The sequence below is a fragment of the Octopus sinensis genome, linkage group LG9, assembly GCF_006345805.1.
Source record: "Octopus sinensis linkage group LG9, ASM634580v1, whole genome shotgun sequence".
In the NCBI taxonomy this organism is placed as follows: domain Eukaryota; kingdom Metazoa; phylum Mollusca; class Cephalopoda; order Octopoda; family Octopodidae; genus Octopus; species Octopus sinensis.
In genome coordinates this window covers 980,696-1,004,366 of record NC_043005.1, presented here as the reverse complement: position 1 = coordinate 1,004,366, position 23,671 = coordinate 980,696, and the positions used below count along the sequence as shown (strand labels likewise).

Genomic DNA, 23,671 nt, shown 5'->3' with positions numbered 1-23,671 from the left:
ATGAAGATTTTTCAGAAATAAACAATTTTTAAATGTTTTAGAAGCATGCTACAGACATTTTATGAGTTCAAGGTCAAGAGCTATTTCTCATTACGAAGATATCAGGAGTTTGAATTCTAAGTACCTCTACACTACATTATAGTTTTCCGTAACACAGATGTGCTACTTTTCTATATTGCTCAGGAGGGCCATGGTTGTATTGTTAAGAATTTGATTTTGCAAACCATGTTATTTCAGGTTTGATCTTGCTGTGTGGTGCCAGCTTCAAGCTGGCAAACACCCGGGGGAGAAATTTGATGGAAACTATACAGAAGCCTGCAGTTGGCATGTGTGTTTAGATAGTGATGTCATTGCCTATACCTGCTGTAAAAACATATCTGACCATTGAGTGGTTTATTGTGCAAAGATAGCAACAAGAAGAACACTCAGTCATAGAGTATTACTTCAAGTTTTGTCAAACCTGTACCAGCAGGAAAAAAAAAACAGGTAGAAACATGAAAAAGATGGGTTGGAATGGCTTCAAGTCAGAGAACTTGGCTGTTGGAAGTTTATTAGTATTTACTGAATTCCTTACACTACCTTCAATGTTTTTGTTTCTGTCTGAAATTAATAAATTTTTTCTTAAATTCTTTAATGTATGTAATATGGCATTTATTTACTTGTAGACTAACCAAGAGAGACATATAAAACATATGCAGTACATTGCTTGGCCAGATCATGGTGTACCTGATGATCCGGCTGACTTTTTAGATTTTGTGATCCGGGTTCGGAAGAATAGGATTGGAATGGTTGAGCCTACTGTGGTGCATTGCAGGTAGGTCTTTTATGTTCTTCACTATTTCAACTGTGCATATCTTCTTAATGTAAAGCTAGTCAATAAGTTAATCTTTCCAAAATCAGCATCTGCTTGTAAGACTCTCGAATGGTCATTATTTCATTTCACTGTTGTGAAAGCAAACAATAAGTAGAAACACAATAAAGAAAAGAAAAATCACAATATCTGTGCCCCCCCCCCAAGTCCTTATCATCTGCTGCACTGTGTGTGTGTGGTATCTGTGTGTTCCTCAGAAAACACCCAATCATCATCATTGTTCGACCGTGGTCGAGACAATGGAATTTACCATGCTACACCAGACTTCACGCTCTATCATAGCATTACGGAGGTCCTGTTGCTGGATGCCTGTATCCCTGGAGATTATATCAGGGTAGGAGAGTGTGCACCCTCTGGTATTGCGAGTAGATGGCTTCCAGAGGAGAAGAGTAGAAATTGCCTCGTTTTCAGCTCTACAACAATGTCCAGCAAACTGGACTCTCCTACCTTTCACAAGAGATGACACAGGTGGTAGTTTCCCATATATTTGCATTTTGGTTGGATGACGCTTCCACGAGAGATTTTGAGCTCTCATAAGGAGGCGAGTGTAGGTTCCATCCAACCGCCTCTCAAGCTTCTTTGATAACGTCCAGGTTTCTGAGCCATATAGTAGAATTGGTCCGACTGTGGCTTTGAAGATTTCAAGTTTGAAGTCTCTACTTAGATTTGATGACCAGATCTTATGCATGTCATTACAGGCTGACCAGGCCATACCCTTTCTAGTTAGAAAGTCTTTTCCAGATGATGATATGTATGACCCAAGATATTTATAATCAGAAACCATATTTAAAGGCGCACTGTTGAGAGTATGGATGATGCAATCACTGTTGGACAGGCACTTGTTTATATATTTAGTCTTGGCCTCATTGAGGTAAAGACCTACACAATTTGAGGCTTGTTCGAGAGATTGTAAAAGAGACTGGGCATTGGAGAGAGAATCACTGATAAGAGCGATGTCGTCAGCAAAGTCAGTGTCTGTTAAGTATTCAGCTGGGTATCTGGAACTTCTAGGTTTTATTTCAAAGCCCTTGCTAGAAATGGTATCAATTGACATATGTAGCACATAGTCAACGACAATGATGAAGAGAAATGGGGCGAGTGTGTCTCCCTGCAGTATTCCGGCTTTGATTGAGAAAGATGATGTTTCTCCGTCAGGGGTTAAGATGGTTGAAGACGTATCTGTTTAGATACGTCTTCAAACACCCAAGAAAAAGTAACCCAATATAAATATAGATTCCCCCATTGAGAGAAAGCCATCGAACATGAAAAGACTTTGTAGAGCTTGACATGTTTAAAATAATCAAATCCTGAGCTGACTAAATCCTTGCAAACCAGACAGGTGCTTAAAGTGAGGAAACTAACCAAATAAGAAAGTTCTAGTCAGCCTGTATTTTTGTTTCATTGTCTCAGTCATTGCTTACTACAGTCGTAATTTTCCATATCAGACTGACTGACTCCAAACACTAGCTTACAGTGTTTTTGCTTGATATTGTTATATGTGTCAAAGTTGGCTGCTGATAATCAACCAACCAGCAAACATAAAAGCTGAACGACTTTTACATAAGATTGTCTTCACTCCCAGAGCATGCTTATTCGCTTCGGTTTATATTTTCTTACTGGGTGAACATCAAAGTCTTATTTACTGTGTAAATTTCAGTAGGTTTCAGATGCATTGACTGTGATGTATACAAGAGGGTCAAATGCTATTGATCGAAAAAGCTAGTAAGAGAGGGTTGCCAAAACCAGGATTAATTGAGTGATCTGTAGAAAGCCAGCGAAACCAAATCTTATGAAGCTAGTTCTCATCTGTCAAATGATAAAGGATAATTTCATGTTAAAACCAGTGATTTTTTTTTATTTATCTAATCTTTTTTATCCTGCTTTCTGTTTCTAATCATTGAAATATCTTTTTTGCCTTTGTTTCCTTTTCTAGCGCTGGAATTGGTCGGACAGGAGTTCTAATTACGATGGAAACGGCTATGTGCTTAGTGGAAGCCAATCAAACTGTATTTCCTCTTGCAATTGTACGCCAGATGAGAGATCAGCGAGCAATGCTTATACAGACAGCTGTAAGTATAAAAATATGTTGGTGAGAAATGGCATATTATGTTAGAGCTAAAGTAATTCTCTTAAATTTCTATAAGATCTGAATCACCAAGTTCAAATACTACTACTGCAATGATGTTATTTTAAAACCTCCAGTCTTTTTAAAATTAGGATCAGTCTTGACTTCAGAGTTAAATGTTTTCTGTTCCAAAGATTTCCTCTAGCTGTGAAAGATAAAAAAAACTGGTGCAGCCATCTGGTTCGCCAGCCCTCAGTCAAACCGTCCAATCCATGCTAGCATGGAAAGCGGATGTTAAACGATGATGATGATGATGACTCCAAAAATTTAATATCATGGATGTGACACTGAATCAGGTTACAGCCTGAAATGTAATCAAATGGCAAAATATTGGATTCCACTGAATCCGATATGCTAGATGAGTTTACATAACTCCAACCATTCAATTAGTTACCCGCATGCCATACATTTGAGCTAACAGGGCTATTCCTGTACCCTAAGATGACTCTATAAAGGGTCAATGGATGAATCCAACAAAGAACAGCTAATGTGCCAAGAATGTTTCACTGCAAATGATAATATATCTGATCACCATTTGATTTACCAAACTCAGCACTAGAATTTTAAAATGCAGTGTTTGGTTAGGAACCATATATTGAAATTTGTACAATAACTGAACCTTTGCTAACATTGATATATAAATGTGAAAGAAAAATTTTTTGAAAAAACAGTGATGTATAAAATTTCAAAAATTGAAAATACCAAGTGCTACGTTAAAAGTTGAGATTTTTTTTCATTTTGTTGAATATGGTATTGCTATCTTTTCTGATAATAAGTTAAGTAAATTGGTGATGAGGGAAAACAATTGCAATGTTAATGCCTTTCACAAGATAATTGGGTGAAATGGTTCTAGTTAATTATTGAGACTCACTTCATTAAAAACTGGCCACTTAACTGCTACAATTGCAATGTTTTATTAGAGAACAGGTAGAGTTGATTTATTTTTTGAGTTCTGCTCAGTTAAGGTAAATTAACCCCAGTTTAAATTTACAAGCATAACAGTGACTATTGGATATCATAATGCATATAGTACTGTTCAATGATGCCCTTAAATATTTTCTCAGCCTCTTTTAATGGTAGAGGATGTTAGTTAGGATGATGCCAATTTCTTGCATAATACACAGACACAAGTTTACAGAGAACAAGTTACATTGAAACCTCTCCACTAGCAGATAAATGTTTAGATTTCAATTCATATTATGAAGAGACATCATAAAATATCGCTGAACATTTTGGTAGACGTTTTTGTTACTCCATTACTTTTACAATAATAACTTCTAACATTAGCACAAGACCACAAATTTTGAGATAGAACTGTAGCATTTGATTGGCACTTATTGTTTGAACTCCAAAAGGATAAAAGCAAAGTAAATTAACTTCAACAGGATTTGAACTGAGAGTATAAATGATTATAATTACTACAAGTCATTTTCCATAAAAACCCGTGTAATTTGCACACCTGTATAATTTACACAGGTGATTTTCAAGATAAAAATTGTTAAAAATACCTTCTACTCATGTAAGATTTGCACTCAAAAGTTTTCAGAATTGCTGATATGGCCAGGGGAAAAAAGGTTTTCAATTTAGTTGTATTTAGCATAATTTCACTTACTTATGATTAGATTTTATTAAATTTTCATTAAATAAAAATAATTTCTGTTCAACAGGTATCACATTAAAACTTATTAAATTACAAAGTGTTTGTGTTGTTTATAATAAACTTTATTTTACATTTCTTGCCCACAAGAGATTATGTCCGATCTTTAGCATACTGCTGTATGCCTTCTTAAATCACGATCACAGGAAAAGTTGTTGATAATTCTTATCAACAAAAACAAAGCTGATAAATATGCACAGGTGTTGCAAAATAGTTTAATTACCAATAAACATCAGCTTGGATGACACTTTACTCAACCGACAGAGGAAGGTGACCGATCAAACTGATTATGTAAACAGAATTCTGATTGGTCGAAAGTGTCTTCTTGTCTCAAGCTCTGATTTTCTGCCTATTCTTGTTGGAACCTTTGATATGGAGTATCGAAATTTTAATTCCTTTCACACTTACAAAATGTAAAGCAAGCTTAAGAATTTGTCATTACCATTTTAGCTGGGAGACCAAACTGATAGTTTGGTAACCCACTAAAACAAACATTAAAAATCGAAAGGAGAAAATAAACAGCTTTGCAAATTTAACTCAGTGTTTATTGAACAGGAGAGGTGCAAAATTTAAGAAGAGACTTGCTAGAATATACACGTCTGTGAGGGGACATAAAGAAGAATAGCAAAATTCTACTCTACCAAAAGAACTGGTAATACATACATTACAAGTGTTCTACGAAGAGAACATGAGATTGCTGCAGAACTCGACATGAATGTGAAACGACATTAAACATTGGATATGGTAAATGAAGGTTTCTGTCGGAATGCTGAGTCATCTTCACTTATTGAGTTTACATGTGCAAGGATGAATTATGATGTTGTCCTCAACGTTAGATGCAGTAAGATCTGGTAGTGGCGATGCTGGCAGTGATGAATTTCATTGTTCAAACATGGAGAGAGCAAGCAATAGCTTCCTGAAGGCAAACACAAAGTAGACTTCTGAAGGGGAGTAAAACTGATCTATTTAAGGAAATTGCTGGGCTCCATAGTGATAAGTAGAAACTCCAAGCCATGTAAAATATGGCCTGGACCGTAATTGCTAGCATGAACATCAAACTTCAAAAAGTAGTTAACCATTTAATGGTTTTAGTAAATTTATTCAGAAAAAGTAAGCATTATACCATCCAGCATTAATAAAAGTCAACTTCATTATATTTTTTCTGTAACAACCTATTCTGACATTAAATGAGTCAACTTCCAGTACGAATGTCATTTTTCAACAAAAAAATATTTTTTAAAATTCTGGAAACAATCTACTCATGTAATTTACACATCCATTAAAGTTTATTTTTGTTTTTGTGAAAAAAAGTGCATAAATTACATGGGTTTTTACGGTAAGACTCAGTTGTTTCTGTCCTCCATCTTTATTATTATAATGATTGAGGAGGATAAAAAAGGTTTCTGATTTAGGCACAAAGCCATTAATTTTGAGGGGAGGGGGCATTAGTCGATTACATTCTTGACTTATTTTATTGACTACAGACAGATGAGAGGCAAAGTTGAGCAGAGCAGGATTTCAACTGAGAGCAGAAAGAGTCAGGAGAAATACTGCAAAGCAATTCTTCTGACACTCAGCTCTTTTATGTTGTTAGAGTTATTGATTAAACTAGAAACAAACACAACCTGAAGATTTCATTTCCTTTCTTTCTTTTTCTTTTCTTTTGTAGAGTCAGTACAAATTTGTCTGTGAAGCCATCCTGCGAGTATACCATGGTGAGTTTTACCAATCCTTATTCTTCCTTTCACTTTAAAACATCTGTTTCCTTTCATCTTTCTTTTCTTTCGGTCTTTTGTTTCTTTGGAAGGATTTCAAATTAACAAACAAAATTCTATACAAACATTTAGAGTTGAAAATAAATGACAAAAAGAAATTCTTTGGCTATTTTGTGACTGCTGTAGTTATATGGAGGCTTGGTGGCTTCTAGAGCTTAAGATATCTGGCTTCTGAGAGTTGGATTCCTGTTTCAAACCTTGTTGTGGTTATTCTCTGTTTGTTTTGTGTGTGTCTTTTTTATTACTTTTCATGAGAGATGCTTTGTTCTTGTCTCGTTAACAAAGGTAGCAGTAGAGTTGATATGGTAAATGTTTTTGGTGTGGCTTTACCCCAGTCTAGTAACTAGGCCCTTAGTACAGTTTGTTAATGTTTGCTATAAAACTATTAACTAGGGACTAAATACTAATTAAATAAAGCTTTTAGATGGATAGTTATGATGTTCAAATGTAAACAGGCTAAACATATAACAAGAGTAATAATAATAATAATTCATAATTTTGGTAGAAAGCCAACAGTCTTGAGGGGGAGGGGGAAAGTCAATTACATCAATCTCAGTACTGAAAGGATAAAAGGCTAAGTTAACTCAGGATGTAAAGATCCAAAAGACATTTCACTAAGCATTTTGTCTCATTAAGGATTCAGCCAGCTCATTGCCTTAATAATAATAATAATAATAATAATAATAATAATAATAATAATAATAATAATAAATGATTGATTGAATGATTTTTAGAAAAGACCTACTAGTCTCAGTATGACATGGATCAGTAATAAGAAAGCTTACGACATGGTCCCTATTCTTGGATTTTAGAAAGTCTTGAGTTTGCACTGGGGCCTAACATTTTGAATTTTATCAGGAGAACAGTGAAGAACTGGAATAAAGGGACCACATCATGTGGAGAATTTTTAGCCAAGGTCAGTATCAGGAGAGGCATATTTTAAGGAGATATTCTATCATCATTGCTATTTGTGATTTGTCTGTTCCTTTTGACACCAATATTGCAAAAAGTGACATCAAGGTACACCTTGAAAAATGAAGAAAAAAACTGAATCACCTGACTTAAAGATTTTCAGTAAGAGTGAGCATGAAATAAATGGTTTGCTTTCAACAATGCAAATAATCAGTAAGGATATAAGGATGGAATTTGAGATTAATAAGTTTGCCGTGTTTATCATAAAAATAAGAGGAAGTAACATGATTGATGCAGCGAAACAATGAAGGATGCTGAGGTAGATGGAGATAAATATCTGGGTATTTCAGAGTATGACAAAATCAAGGTGAGCAAGATGATGGAAAGCCTTAGGTGAGAATACTCCAGGAAAAGCAAATTAGTCATGGGCTGTCTCTTAAATGCAATATGGCACAGGTGTTGTTAGCTGGACAAAGAACAAGCTTGAGGAAATGGATAGAAACCAGGAAAGTGATGACAATGAACAAGAAACTGCACCCTAAAAGGAATATCGATAGACTGTATGTGCCTAGGTAAAAAGAATGCAAAAGCTGTGTTGCCAATGAGGAAAATGTCTGGGATGGTACATCGAACAGCAGTTTGAACGTTTGGTTGTTACTGCTAGGAATATTAACAAAATTATCATTATTTAACATCAGTTATCCATGCTGGCATGGGTTGGACGGTTTGACCAGGCTGGAATGCTGGAAGGCTGTACCAGGCTCCAGTCTGATTTGGCATAGTTTTCTACATCTGGATGCCCTTCCTAATACCAACCACTTTGAAAATGTAATGGTGCTTTGACATGCCACCAGCACAGGTGCCATTTGCATGACACTGGTATCTGCCACAACTGTGATTTTGCTGGGCAAGATAGGTCTTCTTCTCGAGCATGACATAATGCCAAAGGCCTCGGTATTTGCCTCTGTGAGGCCCAACACTTGAAAGGAACACAGCCACTTTGCCTCCATGTGGACCAATGCTCGAAAGGTGTTCTTTATGTACCACCAGCATGGGTGTCAGTTACCAAGACTATGATTTCACTCGGCTTGATGGGCCCTCTCAAGCACAGTACCTTGCTAAAAGTCTCGGTCATCACAGCCCTTTTTTCACTGCTGTGTAGCATAGCTGTTCACACACAGGCATCAAACAATCTGCCTTTCACTCTGAGGGAGTGGCCCTTTGTTGCCAGCAGTGGTAGGAGCCCTCTGAACTTTTCCCAGCTTAATCTTATTCTCACAGCTATGCTCTCGGAGCATCCACCTTCACTACTAACTTGGTCATCTAGATAATGGAAGCTTTCTACTACCTCTAACTTGGCCCCCTGGCAGTTAATGGAATCTATTTTCTGCACATTTTAACCTTTTATTGTACCTCTGCATCATCCTCATACAAAAGCTAGTTCCCCTGATAACCTTCTTTTGATCTTGTTGTACCTTTTATGTGTCCAAAGCTTACACCAGGTGCATCTTATGGAGTTTCTACCCACACCTTTTCTACAGATCAAGTAGGGCTATCTACCTAAAGGGATCTTAAGTTTCAAATAGATAAGAGTAGTGAATTGCCCCTTGGTAGAATGTGTGCCATCAAAAGTGAAACAGTCTCACATATTATGAGTGTAGCAAATTGGCTCAAAAGGAATACAGAAAGAAGCATGATAATGTAGTTAGGTGTTTTCATTGGAGTGTGCGTGAGGAGAATGGTCTTGAAATGACATTGAAATTGTGCAAGCATAAACTAGAAGGCATCACTGAGAATAATGAGTATAAGATGTTGTGGAATCTTACATTCCAGTGTGTTTTTGTGATTGGTGCTCAGGGACCAGACATTATTGTTGCTGATAAAATGATGAAGGAAACCAAGATCACAGATATTGCCATAGCCAGGGGTGTATGGGTGGATGATAAATAACTGGAAAAGATTGAGAAGTACAAGAATCCACTGAAAGATGAGATTGCATGAATGTGGGCAATAAAGAAGAAAGTAACTGTCATTGCAGTAGTTGGTGGTGAGGGGGGGTTCATTAGGAGCATTAACGATTAGATTTGAGAAATGTGTTGGAGAAATTGAGATTGACATGAGGGTAGAACATATAAAGAAAACTGATTTATTGGGGATGATAATTGTACTTTGCCACAAACCCTGTTATTTTAACAAAGTTTAGTCAAATAACTCCTTTTGCTAATTTCATTAACTCCAGAAAGTTGAGAAACAAAAGTTGATGTTGGCAGATTTTGAACTGTTAAAGAAATATTAGTAAACACTGCAAAGCAAACTGTCCAGCCCTTTACCAATTCACCTCCCTAAAACTAAAAATAACAATAATAATAATAATAGGTATAAGGCCAGAAATTTGGGGTGGGGAATGACAGTTGCTTAAGTCAATTGAGACACTTGACTGGAAGTGAATTTAGGAATCTTGGAAAGATGAAAAGTTGATCCTGATGAAATATGAATTGCTTCAGTTTTTCCTTGCTCCCTCCTTTTTGTACAGAACCACTTTACTTTTTATCCATACCTTCATTGATCTCCATCCTTACCTTCATTGATCACCCATACATTTCCCAATGCCACCAAATCATCATCTCTCCTCCCTCACCACTACTCATTCTCCTCGTACACTCCACCTGCCTCTCTTCCTTATCCATCAGCATCTCATCTCTTTTGTCCTCCTGTTTACAGCATCATTTTTATTCAGCTGCCCCGTCCTTTTCTCCACACATTCACTTCTAACGTCCCTGCCTCACCCATTCCTGTCTACCCATTCGTACCTGGAAAGTCTACTGTAACACCTCAGTTATTTCACTTTTCAATGCCCACCACCCTCCTCTCTCAGTAGTCATTCTGCTCCTTTGCAGCTCTTCCTCTCACAACTTAACCACATCTTCTTAGCACATTTGTTCCTCTATCTTCATAATCTTGCCAGCCTGACTGGTGCTAGTGACATGAAGAAAAAGGAAGTGGTTGCTGTCAGGAAGAGCATCAAACCCATGCCAACATGAGATACAGATGAAGCCTAAGTGAACCTCGATGAGCTATGTATATACTTGGTGCCAAGAGAGACAAAACTAAATATTGTAATGTATTTTATGCCACAATCCTGAAGAGCTGTACCTCCTTAATAATTTCTTCATAAAGATAACAAATAATGACCATGATATTAACACACCAGAATCAATACTGGTGATATGATACATTGACAACAGCTACAAATTGATGGAAAGGGTCAAGTGATTCAGTCATTGCAATTATATTACTGGTACACATTTTATTGACTGTCCCTTGGGGATGAACAATATAGTTAACTTGAACAGGATTTGAAGTCTGAATTTAAAAAGATGGAATTCAATAATCTAACCAACTTGTACGGACACTGCAGGCTTGGCTGTTCTGTGGAGAAGTTCTTTTCACAACTTCATGCTTCCAAGTAAAATGTCATTGCATATCTCAGACAAGTGACTTCTACCCTAATCTCAGGTTGGCCTATACCTTGCAAGTGAGATTTCATTGAGAGATGTATATTTTTCAGTGAAGATAAACGTCCTCCCGCAAAATGGGGGAAAACTAGTGATTTACTAATGAGGTATTTGACATCAACTTACAGACATCTGGTTGTCAGTGCTGCTGTCAAAAATTCTGATTAACCTGTTCAAACTTATAACCAACAACACTATTGTTTACCAATTCCAATATAAAATAAGAATCAACAATCACTGATTCAAAGGTTGTACATGACAGAAACACATTTTATTAACTCTGGTGAGAGAAAAATTAAAATTTGAACTTAGGTCCTTGATGGATATCCCTAAACACTACAAACCACTTTAGGTCCTTTATGGATATCCCTAAACACTACAAACCACTTTGTCCACTGATCTGGGTCTTCTACTCCATTGCTTTAATTGTAATTTCTAACTTTTGCAAAAGGCATTTTTGAAAAACAGCTCAATTCAATCTTCCAATCCCTCCCAGTACTTCATATTTTATTGTATCCCTGACATATGAAAGGCAAATTCAACCCTGGCAGCATTATAATACTAGTTATGCCTCCTCTTATACATATATGACAGTTACTCTAGAATTGATATTGAGAATTTATTTTATTGTTGATTGTAGAAACTTATTAACAAAGTGGAAAGAAAACTCTTCAGAATGGACTTTGTCCGATTCCAGGCTCTTCTTTTGTTGCTGCTGTTAAGTCATGTCTCAGCATTTGGTTCATCAAGTAGGAACTGAATGATTAAGGCACTTTGTAGTTCCAAGTCAAAGCATAGAAATTTATTTGCTCTAGTCATTAAAAAACAGAGATCTGGTCTTCTTTAAAGCATCTACTTTGAAGTTAAAATGCTTTATTGAGAGTCAATAAAGTAATAACGATAATGTATAGTGAGTTGCTTATAATCGAAACATTTTGCAGCTTGTGTAGGAAACAACTGGCAGATAAATACAAACATTAATGGCTTCATGGTTGAGTGGTTTCAAATTTGAAAGACACTAATACCTTCTCCAGGTTATATATTGATAATTCAACCCCCAAAACCAAATAGAAAAACCATCAAATTTTGTCTTAAAAGAAAACTGTGGTTATGTTAAAAATTTTCTTTTTGATTATTGAAGTGAAGAATTCTCTTTTGTTCTTACCTAAATTTGTATTGGGTTTAAAGGTTCTCAAGAAAATGTAGCAGTTTCTTAGTAGTATGCACTTTCTAAATAAGGTTAGAGTCACTAACGATGTGTCTCCAGTCTGAGAGGAAACAGTACAATGTTCAGATAGAGAGAAGCTAATCCTAGTCTATTTAACCTTCCTTGCACATAACTTCTGACTCATTTTTTAAAATTAGGGACTTTAATCAAGAGATTCTCTTTGATTGCTGAGATTCAGCTCAGTGTAATCAATTAGGTTTGAAATTGCAACTTATTATCAGTTAATTAACAAATACTTTTTGCACTCAGCCACTGAACCTCTCACTTTTCACACAATAGTTGTTTGCTGCTGTTCAGTATTACTTTTTTTTGGTTTTAAGGAAATTAATTGAAAGTATATAATTAACAGCTGTTGAATCACTTGGAAACTAACCTTTTTACTATGGCCAAGATGTGTGTGTGTGTGTGTGTGTGTGAACTAGTAAATGTTAGCAACAGGAAGGGTGTCTTACTATAAAACAATGCCTCAATATGTATTGTTTAACACCAATATTAGCATGGATTAACAGGCATAAAAATAAATAAATATATATATATATATATAAAATATTATTTGAGACAAACCACTATTTTGCAAAACAAACAAGGAAAGACTTAATCAATATATATATATATATAGATGCAGGTATGGCTGTGTGGTGAGAAGCTTGCTTCCCAACCACATGGTTCTGGGTTCAGTCCTACTGTGTGGCACCTTGTGAATGGATTTGGTAGACAGAAACTCTATGTTGCCCCCCCACCCCACATCTCTTGACAAGCGATGTTGATATGTTAACATCCCCATAACTTAGTGGGTTGGCAAAAGAGATCAATAAAGTACCAGGCTTACAAAGAATAAGTCCTGGAGTCAATTTCTTCAACTAAAAAAGCCTTTAAGGTGGTGCTCCAGCATGGTTGCAGTCAAATGACTGAAACAAGTAAAATAAATATACACATACATTCATACACACACACACATAACAGGCCTCCACACAGTCCCTGTTTAGCAGATTCCTCTCATTGAATACTGGTCAACTCAAAGCTGTCACAGACGATATTTGCTATAGACTAGGAACAAGCCTGCAACTGTGAACTTTTCAGCTAAACAGCAATGTCTGCACTTGTTCTTAAATTTCTTTCATTGTAAAATACCAAAACTCTGATTTTATACATAATTGTTTTTTGGGGTTTTTTTCTGTACAAAGAACTACATTCTGTTCTAACTCTACATTATTGTAACAGATGCACAAGAATTCTGAGCAGCCTCCAAATGTTTCATCATTTACTTAAAACAAATGAAATCCCATGTGTATGGTCAATTTTGCTAAAGTCTTCTCTCATATAGAATTGTCATTTTCTTACTAGAGAAGCATATTGTCAGAAAGAATAAGTTTCTGGGCTACTGACCACACAGCTAGGAGTTAAAATCTTCCTATTGTTTTGCACTTCTTAAGCAAATTGAAAATAAGGACTATTCCAGTTTCACGGTTGAATGATTAGAAATGCCTTAACTGCTAAAATAATTCTGCCCATGCTAACATGGGAAAATAGATGTAAAATTAGTTTTAGAAAGCAATAAGCCATCCATGTGTAAGCAGCTTAGCAATGTTTATCATCAAACTCTTTATTCTTTACAGTCAGTTGGTTGTGGCCATGCTGGGGCACTGCTATAAATGCTATCACAGCTTTTGTTCTGTTTTGTATTGTAAGGAGAAGCAAGTAAGCTTGGTATTGATTCCTTCCTATGTCTCTTGCTGTAATGTGAATCCATTTAAGATCTTAGAAGACTATGTTGACATTTACTCCATACTGATCCTTCATGTATTAGCAAAGGATATTGAAGAACTGCAGCTCTTTAAGCCACAAGTTATTATGGAACCTAGTCCCAACACTGGAAGGAATAAGTGGCACTTTGGTCACTATGCTGTGGATTTCCATTTGTAGATTTGCATAGCTTTCTATGTCAAAGTTGGGTGCCAGTCCCTCTGTTATAAACTGCTGCATATCCATCGCAATTGTTCGGCTGTTGCATAGGGGCCATCTTTTTAGTAGAACTGTTCTATTGATTTCAGTTCAGCTATGATATTAACATTATGGGATCAATAGGTGAGAACAATAGTCCAAATGATTATGGGTCACCCTATATCATGATCATTATCACAAGTGTTTTCCTTTACATGAATGGGCCTCAAAGTATCTTACTCTGTGGTGTAGCCACCTGTTATAAACTACTACCACCCAGCTACAGAGAACATCAACATTTTGTTTTGATGGTTTTTGTGGGGCTGGATTGGGTGTCTTTTCGATCATGCGTGAAGTGGGTGCATTTTATCATGCTAAGAATAGTCCTTTCAACTTTTTATCAGTTTTTATTCCAAGTTGCTGCTGTTCCTGAGACTTTGTTTGCAATACAACTTCCAGAGTCCATCTCTCCTTCATTCATTTGTTCCATTTCAGACAAAGTTTTTATGGCTGAGTACTCCTCTTATCACCAACCACTTCACTCTGTAGACAGACTGCATTTTTACTTCCACTACTACTGTGATAGGACTAAATAAAGTTCCTTTTTAATGTATCAATTCATATTTAGAATAACTGCCCTCCTATAGTGAGTCAGTTTCGACCTGTTTTCACCGACCCTGCTACTAGGTAGGTTTTCAATTCTCTGCTGTGGCCACAGAAGAATGCAATGGTGGCTATGACTAAAACTCTTCTGTACAAGAGAAAATATCTTATGAAATCACCATGGTGACAGCTCTTATTCTGTTGATGTTCATTAATTAACAAATTCACTTTACTCATCCGGCTAGCAGAAGAATATGTCATCAAGTAAAACAGCCACATATTGAAGCAGACTTCAGTGGCAATTCCTCTTCATGAGATTTCTTCATTTGTATTTTTACTCATTCTTGTTACAACTTTTGAAGAAATTAAATTGAGGTTAGATTTTCTGCAATTTCAAGAAAAACAAATAGTTTCATTCAGAAATACAGTAAAGTATTTTAAATATTAATTCATTTTATGTGAACTCTACAAGATTCCTGTCATGATCTGGTTATATTGCAGACAGCATATGCTATCAAAAGAAATAATTCCAGGTGTTCGATGGGAATTAATTGTAAATAGGTCTTCTTTATATGTTCACACACCCGCTCAGACACCACATGTTTTTTAACCACAGGTTGTGGCTGTGTAGTTTAAGAAGCTTGCTTCCAATCATGAAATCTTTTGGTTCAGTCCCATTGCATGTACCTTCTACAGTGTCTTCTACTCTAGCCCCAGCAGAATCAGCAATTCCTCTTCATGAGATTTCTTCATTTGTATTTTACTCATTCTTGTTACAACTTTTGAAGAAATTAAATTGAGGTTAGATTTTCTGCAATTTCAAGAAAAACAAATAAGTTTCATTCAGAAATACAGTAAAGTATTTTAAAGATTTCATCTTTTATGTTGAACTCTACAAGATTCCTGTCATGATCTGGTTATATTGCAGACAGCATATGCTATCAAAAGAAATAATTCCAGGTTGTCGATGGGGAATTATTGTAAATAGGTCTTCTTATGTGCACACACGCACATGTTTTTTAACCACAGGTGTGGCTGTGTAGTTAAGAAGCTTGCTTCCCAATCATGAAATCTTGGGTTCAGTCCCATTGCATGGTACCTTCGACAAGTGTCTTCTACTCTAGCCCCAGCAGATCATCAAACCCTTATGAATGGATTGGGAAACTGAAAGAAGCCTGTCATATTTATTATTATATACATATATTGTTATCTTAACATCAGGTTGTAAATAAGCATCACTGTCATACATGCAGTGTTGTTCCATTTCCTATCATCCTTGAAAAATATGTCTGGTCATGGGGAAATATTATTACCTTGCTTGGGAACCAGGTGAGGGTTGGTGACAGAAAGGGCATCCAGCCATAGAATATTTGCCTCAACAAATTTCATCTGACCCATACCTGCATAAAAGAGTGGATGTTAAATGATGATGTTTGTGTGTGTGTTTATGAATAAGTATTATGCAATTAAAAAAAAAAATAAATGGAAATCTTTGAAAAGAAATTGAACTTAAAGCATTCAACAACTAGTTTACTGCTAAAGTTTGGCTTCAAATTTCTTCTTCTTCTAAAGCCAGCCTTTTTCTCTTTTGTTCTCTTCTCTCACATAAGGGAGATAAATCTAAGGGATTTGCCCTTTTGGATCATCCACCTGGTTTATATATATAGATATAAAAAATACAAAAATAAACAAACCTATAACTGCTGAGAATGGTTCAACAATTGGGAAGGTATGTTACTTTTTTCTGCCCTGCCACCCCTTTCCACCACCTTAGCATCACTGTATCCAGTACCCACGGATTTTTCCTGGACGCAGAAAAATATCACTGTTGTTTTGTTTTTTTAAAATCTGTTGTCACTTGCCAGCTTTGTATGTTATCTTCTCACTGTTTGTGTATCGATGTGGTTGTATGTTAATGCCTTCAATCTATGCGAAAGTAATAACTAAGCAATAATAATTGCTTAAGGAACCATACAGCAAATGACACACACACACACACACAAGTGGGATAAAATAACTTTGAACACCAAAGGAAGATTTACTATTTTATTAAAGCCAAAAAAACTTTGCAAAATTGTTACTCAGAGTTTCACATGATTATTCATCAGACACTTGGAATAATAATGGAATAATAAAATTTTGTGAGTATATATAATAGTCTTTAGTAGATACAGTTCAACAAATAAATGTTTCCATCTCAATGGGTAACTAATTTAAAATTCATAGCTGTCAGTGGGGGCTGACCAAAGTAGAGTACTCAATCAAATTGAAATGCTTATTCATAGTCCACTAAATACTATATTAAATATACTCACATAAACTTATTATTCCATATTATCACAACTGTCTGATGAATGGTCATGTGAAACTCTAGGTAACAGTTTTGTGAAGTTTTTTTGGTTTCAATAAAATAGTATATATCTATGAAAATATATTTCATCAAGTTGATAGGTAAGTGTCTACCCCCAGCTAAAAAGAAGCAACAATAAGCCTATGACAGCTGCTAAATACTCAAGATTTCTTTCTCAAGAGCCTAACACTTAACTTACTTATCAGCAAAATGCATTAATATGTTTTCATATACAAGTTTAATTAATTCACTCTCTATACAGTACCTTCCATAATTAAGGCCACATTACTATTTCTACACATGTACGAGTGTGTGTGTCTCAGAAATATTCAACCACTTATATATGCTAATTCAATAAGTAGGAAGCTCGGTTGATTAAACAACCAAATACTCATGTCAAGATTATTTGTGTGTGTGTGTGTGTGTGTGTGTGTGTGTGTGTGTGTGTGTGTGTGTTTAAATCCATGTTTTCAAAGCTTGATTGGGTTGGACGTATGATCTTTGAGGCAGTATTCTACAGCTGGATACCAACACTGACCTGTTTTTTAAGCAAGAGGGGACTTACAGTATTGCAAGAAGTGACAGGAGAAACTGATACCAGTACCGCCTGCTGTACTTTCATGCAAACAATTGTAGATGTAAACACACACAGGCATACATACAGTCATGGCCAAAAGTTTGTAAATCAGTCTGAAAATTAGAATTATTATAGTAAATGCCCAAAGTTATATTTGGTCAGAGCATATATTGGGCATCACAATTTTAATTAAAAAGAAAAAATGTTTCAAACTTTTGGCCACGACTGTACACACACACACATATATATATTTCATGTTATAGCAGCAGAATTTTTGACTCTAGTCAAATGTAATGAACTACACCAAATTGTTGTTAGTATCCACATAAGTGCAGTCTGGACTGACTCGTTTGTACACACACTGAGTTGTATAAATTGTAATAATCAAGTCAAAGCAAATACTGAACTGTTCAAAAATCATTTAATCCGTACGTTTCAGGTGTGTGTAAATATGTAATAGGAAATGCATAAGACTTGGCCACCAGTCCAGGCTGACCCTTATGCAGAGACTCTAGCAATGAGCTGAAGTAGTTTTATATAAATAAGTATATGTGCGTGTGTGTAAGTGCAGGTGTAACCCTGTGGTAAGAAGTTTGCTTCCCAACCAGGTTCAGTCCCATTCTATGGCACCTTGGGCAAGTGTCTTCTACTGTAGTTTCAGGTTGACCAAAGCCTTGTGAAGATGCACCCGGTGTAAGCTATGGACACATAAGAAGTGCAGCAATATCAAAGGAAGGTTAACTGGGAAGATAGTTTTTGTGTGACATTCACAGGAGCAATAAACACTGAAAATGTGCAGAAAACAACTTCCATCACATACCTGTGGAAAATACTACAAGTGGGAGTGGATGCTCTAAGAGCATAGCTGCTAGAATAAGAATAGGCTGGGCAAAGTTTGGGAAGTGCCTACCTCTGCTGGTGACAAAGGGCCTCTCACCCAGAGTGAAAGGTAGACTGTATGATGCCTGTGTACGAACAGCCATGCTACACGGCAGTGAAACATGACTGTGACTGATGTGGACATGCGTAAGCTTGCAAGGAACAAAGCCAGTATGCTCCGAAGGATGTGTAATGTCAGTGTGCATACATGACAGAGTGCAAGCACCCACATATGAAGCATCAGATGTGGTATGCAAGAGAGACTGTGCCGGTGTATAGCTGCACTGGTGTGGTCATGTGTTGAGTATGGATGAGAACAGCTGTGTGAAAAAGTGTCACACTCTAAGAGTGGAGGGAACCTGTGGAAGACATGGGATGAGGTGGTGAAGCATGACCTTAGAACGTTGGAGATATGCTGTACTTGAGAAGACCTGGCAAGCCTAGTAAGATCGTAGCCATGGCTGATGCCAGTGTAACATAACTGGCCCATTTAAAAGTACCCTTCAATTGTCGGGCAATATGCTGCGCTTGAGAAGTCCTGTTGAGTCAAGTGAAATCGTAGTTGTGGTCAATGCTAGTGCTGCCTGATTGGCACCCATGCCAGTGGCACATAAAAAGCACCCACTACACTCTCAGAGTTATTGGCATTGGGAAGGGTATCCAACTGTAGAAACCTTGCCAGATCATGGGAGCCTGGTGTAGCCTCCTGGCTTGCCAGTTCTCGGTCAAACTGTCCAAACCATGCCAGCATAGTTAGTGGATGTTAAATGATAATGATATATATATATATATATATATATATGATGGGCTTCTTTCGATTTCCACCTACCAAATCCTTTCACAAGGCTCTGAGAACTAAAGAAATCACTACTAAAACTAGAGAAGAAGTTTCAAGTATGGAAGCAAGGTCTAGAATCAAAGGGACTAAAGAGTTAATTTAGCAAAGACCAAAGTATTGAAAACAGGCAAATTGCAGAAGATGGTGCTGCTCAGTATGTAGAAAAGGGATAAACTCTATAAGGTGTATTCAGTGCAAGCTATGACCATATAAGAGGTGCAGCAGTGTCACTGGGTGATTGACAGAGAAAGTAGTCTTTACATGTGGCAGGTGTACAGGTAAACACCAGGATTGTACAAAAGAAAAAAAGACTCCCTTATATGCCTAGAAGTAGTAGACAGTTTCTATTACTTAGGTAACCAAGTTAGTAATGGGGGGTGGTTGTTCCAAAAGCATTGCTGCTAGAATAAGAATAGGTTGGGTGAAGTTCAGAGAGCTCCTACCTCTGTTGGTAATGAAGGGCCTCTCCCTCTGAGTGAAAAGCAGATTGTATGATGCCTGTGTACAGACAACATGCGACATGGCAGTAAGGCATGGGCCATGAATTCCTAGGATATATAATGGCTTGAAAAAAATGAAGCCAGTATGCTCCACTGGATGGGTAATGTCAGTGTGCATATAAGGCAGAGCATAAGTGATTTGAGAGGAAAACTGGGAAGACATAGCATCAGACGTAGAGTGCAAAAGAGAAGACTGCACTGGTTTGGTCATGTAATGCATATGAATGAAGAGAGTGGCATGAAGAAGTGCCGATTGTAGAGGGAACATGTGGAAGGGGTATACCCAAGAAGAAATGGGGTGAAGTGGTGAGAAAAAATCTACAAACATTGGGACTCACAGACAGGATGCTAGGAGACTAAGACTCCTGGTGGTTTGCTGTGCTTGAAAAGACACACCAAGCTAAGTAAAAGCATGGATGCCCTTGCAATCCTCTCCAGCTGAGCATCTCATAAGTGCTGGTGCCATGTAAAAAGCACCCAGTCCACACTCTGTAAAGTGGTTGGTGTTAGGAAGGACATCCAACCATAGAAACCAGGCCAAAACAGACGGAGCCTGAACAACCTTTCAGCAGGTCAGCTCCTGTCAAACTATCCAACTGATGCCAGCATGGAAAACATGTTTAAATGATGATGATGGTGTGTGTGTGTCTTTGTATCTATATTTGTCTCCTACAACCACTTGACAACTGGTTTTGGTGTTTACGTCCCCATAAGTTAGTGGTTTGGCAAAAGAGACCAATAGAATAAGTACCAGGCCTTAAAAAAATAAGTACTGAGGTTAATTTCTAAATCCCCTTTCATCTCCTATTATAGATGATTGATACTTTATACCGGCTTTGGAATGTTTTCTTCAACATACTGCAGCATGTTGCTTTTCCATTTTTTTTTAGCACCTAAATGTTGTGAGATCTTCACTGCTGTATATACAATTTATGTATTTTGTTCAGCTATATGTTGTCTTTTCTCAGCTTTTATGCAGTGTTAGTTGTTCTCCAAAATTTTATCTGCATGGCCACAGCCTTTGTGCTGAAACGTGTAAAAGAATTTTAGCTGTAATATTACTCTTCAAACTCTTAAATTATTTCATTTTGATAAGAAAAGGCAGATTGGGTTCTCTTTTCTTGTCTGCTGTTTCAGTTCTTCTTACCTCCAATCAGTTTTAAGCAGAATAGTTGAAGAGTAAAGCATTGTAATACTTGCTCAAATGTCAGCAATGCAAATCTATTGATAACATTTTTTTTCTAAGCAGAACACTTATTGACTCTATTTTTAGTTGTTAGAAAATTTGTGTATCAAAGTATATACTTAAATTAACTTCAAAACATGAAAGAGGAATTAAATAATGGCTCTCAAGGACCCCTTGAAGACTAAGGAATTGTTTCTTAGACACTACTTTCATCAAGGCACTTTGGTGGTAATGCTGTGACCAAAGGGTAGCATACTCATATTATTGGTTGATATTAATATCCGTTTGATATAAAGCTTATTTCATATACCATTGTGCATATGTAAACTATTTCCTTTCATCTTATACATTTGTTTCTAAAACTAAATTGTCTTTTAACTCCTCTGTTATTATGACCTGTGTTTTTTATATATATATATATATATATATATATATATATATATATATATAATATATAAAGCACAAATATTTATCTATGCTGTAATATTATGCACAATCCTGTTTAAGGTTCTTGCTCTAACTTAGGATTTTTATAGATTTGCAACAAAATTATATATTTTCAATGTTCAAACCTCCTAACTATTGTGAATATTAATAGTTTTGATAATAATTTAGCCTACCTTTTATGTTTTGTATGGACTTGTAATGAAATGGTTAGAAATTCCTTTAAATTTAAACACTAAGTCTGCTGAAATAGAAGCCCTAACCCCTGTTTTTTTGCTTCTAAAAATTCTATTTGCTTCTTTAATTACCTGGATTAAAAAATAAAACATATCTCTTAGAAATCTGTGATGTGAGTGGTTTTCTTGATGAAATTCCAATTATTTTCAGTATTTAGATGTTAGCCCAATCTTCAATTTTCATTGAATCATCAACAGCTTCAAAACCTCATTTCCCCCTTTCTAGAACCCCTGCTTCTGCTCTTAGTATAATTATTATGTCTTATTTTTATCTTCACACACAGTCATTGAGATATTTACATCAGTCATATTTCTCGCCTTGCATTATTATCGAACAGCACCCTCTATCCTCTCTACTACTTTATGTTTACCCATCGCTGTCCCCTGTGGCTAGGCCCTAATACATCTCCAACACCATTTATTTCTGTCCCTCTCAATCTGACTGCCTCTTCTAACTTACCCTTTGCTCTCCTTTCTGTTCCTCCTGGGCCAGCCAAGTATCCTCTCCATTGTAAGACAACTCTCATCTCTCTGTTATACACTAACCTCTCAGCCACTTCCTCTCTCAGCTCAGGGGCTTTTATCTTGAAAACTACTCTGTAAAGTGGTTGGCATTAGGAAGGGCATCCAACCATAGAAACCATGGAGGAGCCTGGTGCAGCTCTCTGGTTGGCCAGCTTCTGTCAAACTCTCTAACCCATGCCTGGAAAACAGGCGTTAAATGATGATGTCTGAGAAAATGAGATGCTGTCACTTGAACATCTAATGGATTAATGGACCTAAGCCAATTCCAAGTAGTTTCATTAATTAACTGCAGGGGTTCTTTTTCCTTGCTTTACAATTCCTATTTCAAACATGTGATAATGAACAACAACATTTAATATACAGCAATTTCAGATTCTTTGCAAAACTTTCTAATGCTCAGCTGCTTGATTCACAGCCACATGGAATGGGTACCACTAAGGTACAACACATTAGGCAAGTGCCTTCTATCGTAGCAAGAAGCTAGTAAGACATGTATACTTATACATACAATGGGCTTCTTTCAGTTTCTGTTTATCAGATTTCACTCACAATGCACTGGTTGGCCCTTATTAGAAGACACCATCCATGCAGTGGAAATAAACCAGCTTAAGGTTACATGAAAAAATAATTGCTTAAATAAATATTTAGTTTAATAATAATCCTCATTAAATATTTCAACATGTGTTAGTGTAAGAGAGGCTTTGATTACACGAATAGTGCGTGTTTAATTATTAAATCTATACTCTTGTTTCTTCAGAAACCAAAGTATGGATTTATTCACATGCGCACATGGTCCAAATACTTTTCTGCAAGTGTGACACAATCAATTCAATGTTTGTCTTTTTTTTTTTTAAGGAAGTGTTGTATAATCTAAGATCTTTGCCTTATGAACAGGAGGAGTATTTATGGGGGCTAGTTCTGGCGAGGGAATGATAGAGCTTTTTTAGAGAGAAGTTTCATATGGTGAAGGGATGAACAGAGATGATGGGCCTGAAAAGTGGTGATTCAAAGTAGATATGAACACACACATTTATATGCTTATTTGTCCTTTAATATTTCAGTACTGCTCTCACTTATGATACAGGGCTCTTATTACAACCCCAAAAGACCTACCTGTCTGACAGGTAGGAAGCTTTTAGCAACAATCTCCATTCCTTCATCCATCGATGTGCCCTCTCCACACTGCCTGTCACAATAGCCTCGGCTCCTCAGATATGGCTCATCTTGTGCCGTCTTAACTTGTTTGTCATGTCGCTTCTTTCCACCATCATCATCATCATCTCCAGACTATTGGTCTTCAGAAATTTTCACCCTGCTCTTCTTTTCATTGGTTGTCAATTTGCAGCTGTTGAAGAGGACTTCAATGATAATCTCGGAAGTCTTGCAAAACCAGGGCACCATTGCTTCCTCTAAACCATTAAAAAAAAAGTGCTCCATTATTTCTACCATCAAATTGGTTTCTCTGTCCTATTACCCAACATTTTAAAATCATCATCATCATTTAGTGTA

At 36.5% G+C, this 23,671-nt stretch overlaps 1 protein-coding gene across 9 annotated transcripts in view; it reads left to right on the top strand.

The window, feature by feature from the left end:
* The window catches only part of LOC115215691 (tyrosine-protein phosphatase non-receptor type 4), a 603,270-nt gene that overhangs the window by 572,367 nt on the left and 7,232 nt on the right, over positions 1 to 23,671 (top strand). For 8 of the 9 annotated variants that reach the window (XM_029784972.2, XM_036505713.1, XM_036505712.1 and 5 more), the window contains 3 exons: positions 666 to 814; positions 2,805 to 2,940; positions 6,323 to 6,368. In XM_029784972.2, the coding sequence (XP_029640832.1) occupies positions 666 to 814; positions 2,805 to 2,940; positions 6,323 to 6,368 (331 nt within the window). Of the gene's footprint in view, positions 1 to 665; positions 815 to 2,804; positions 2,941 to 6,322; positions 6,369 to 16,237; positions 16,357 to 23,671 lie in introns of all 9 variants that reach the window. The other variant, XR_005000546.1, reaches the window with a different exon arrangement.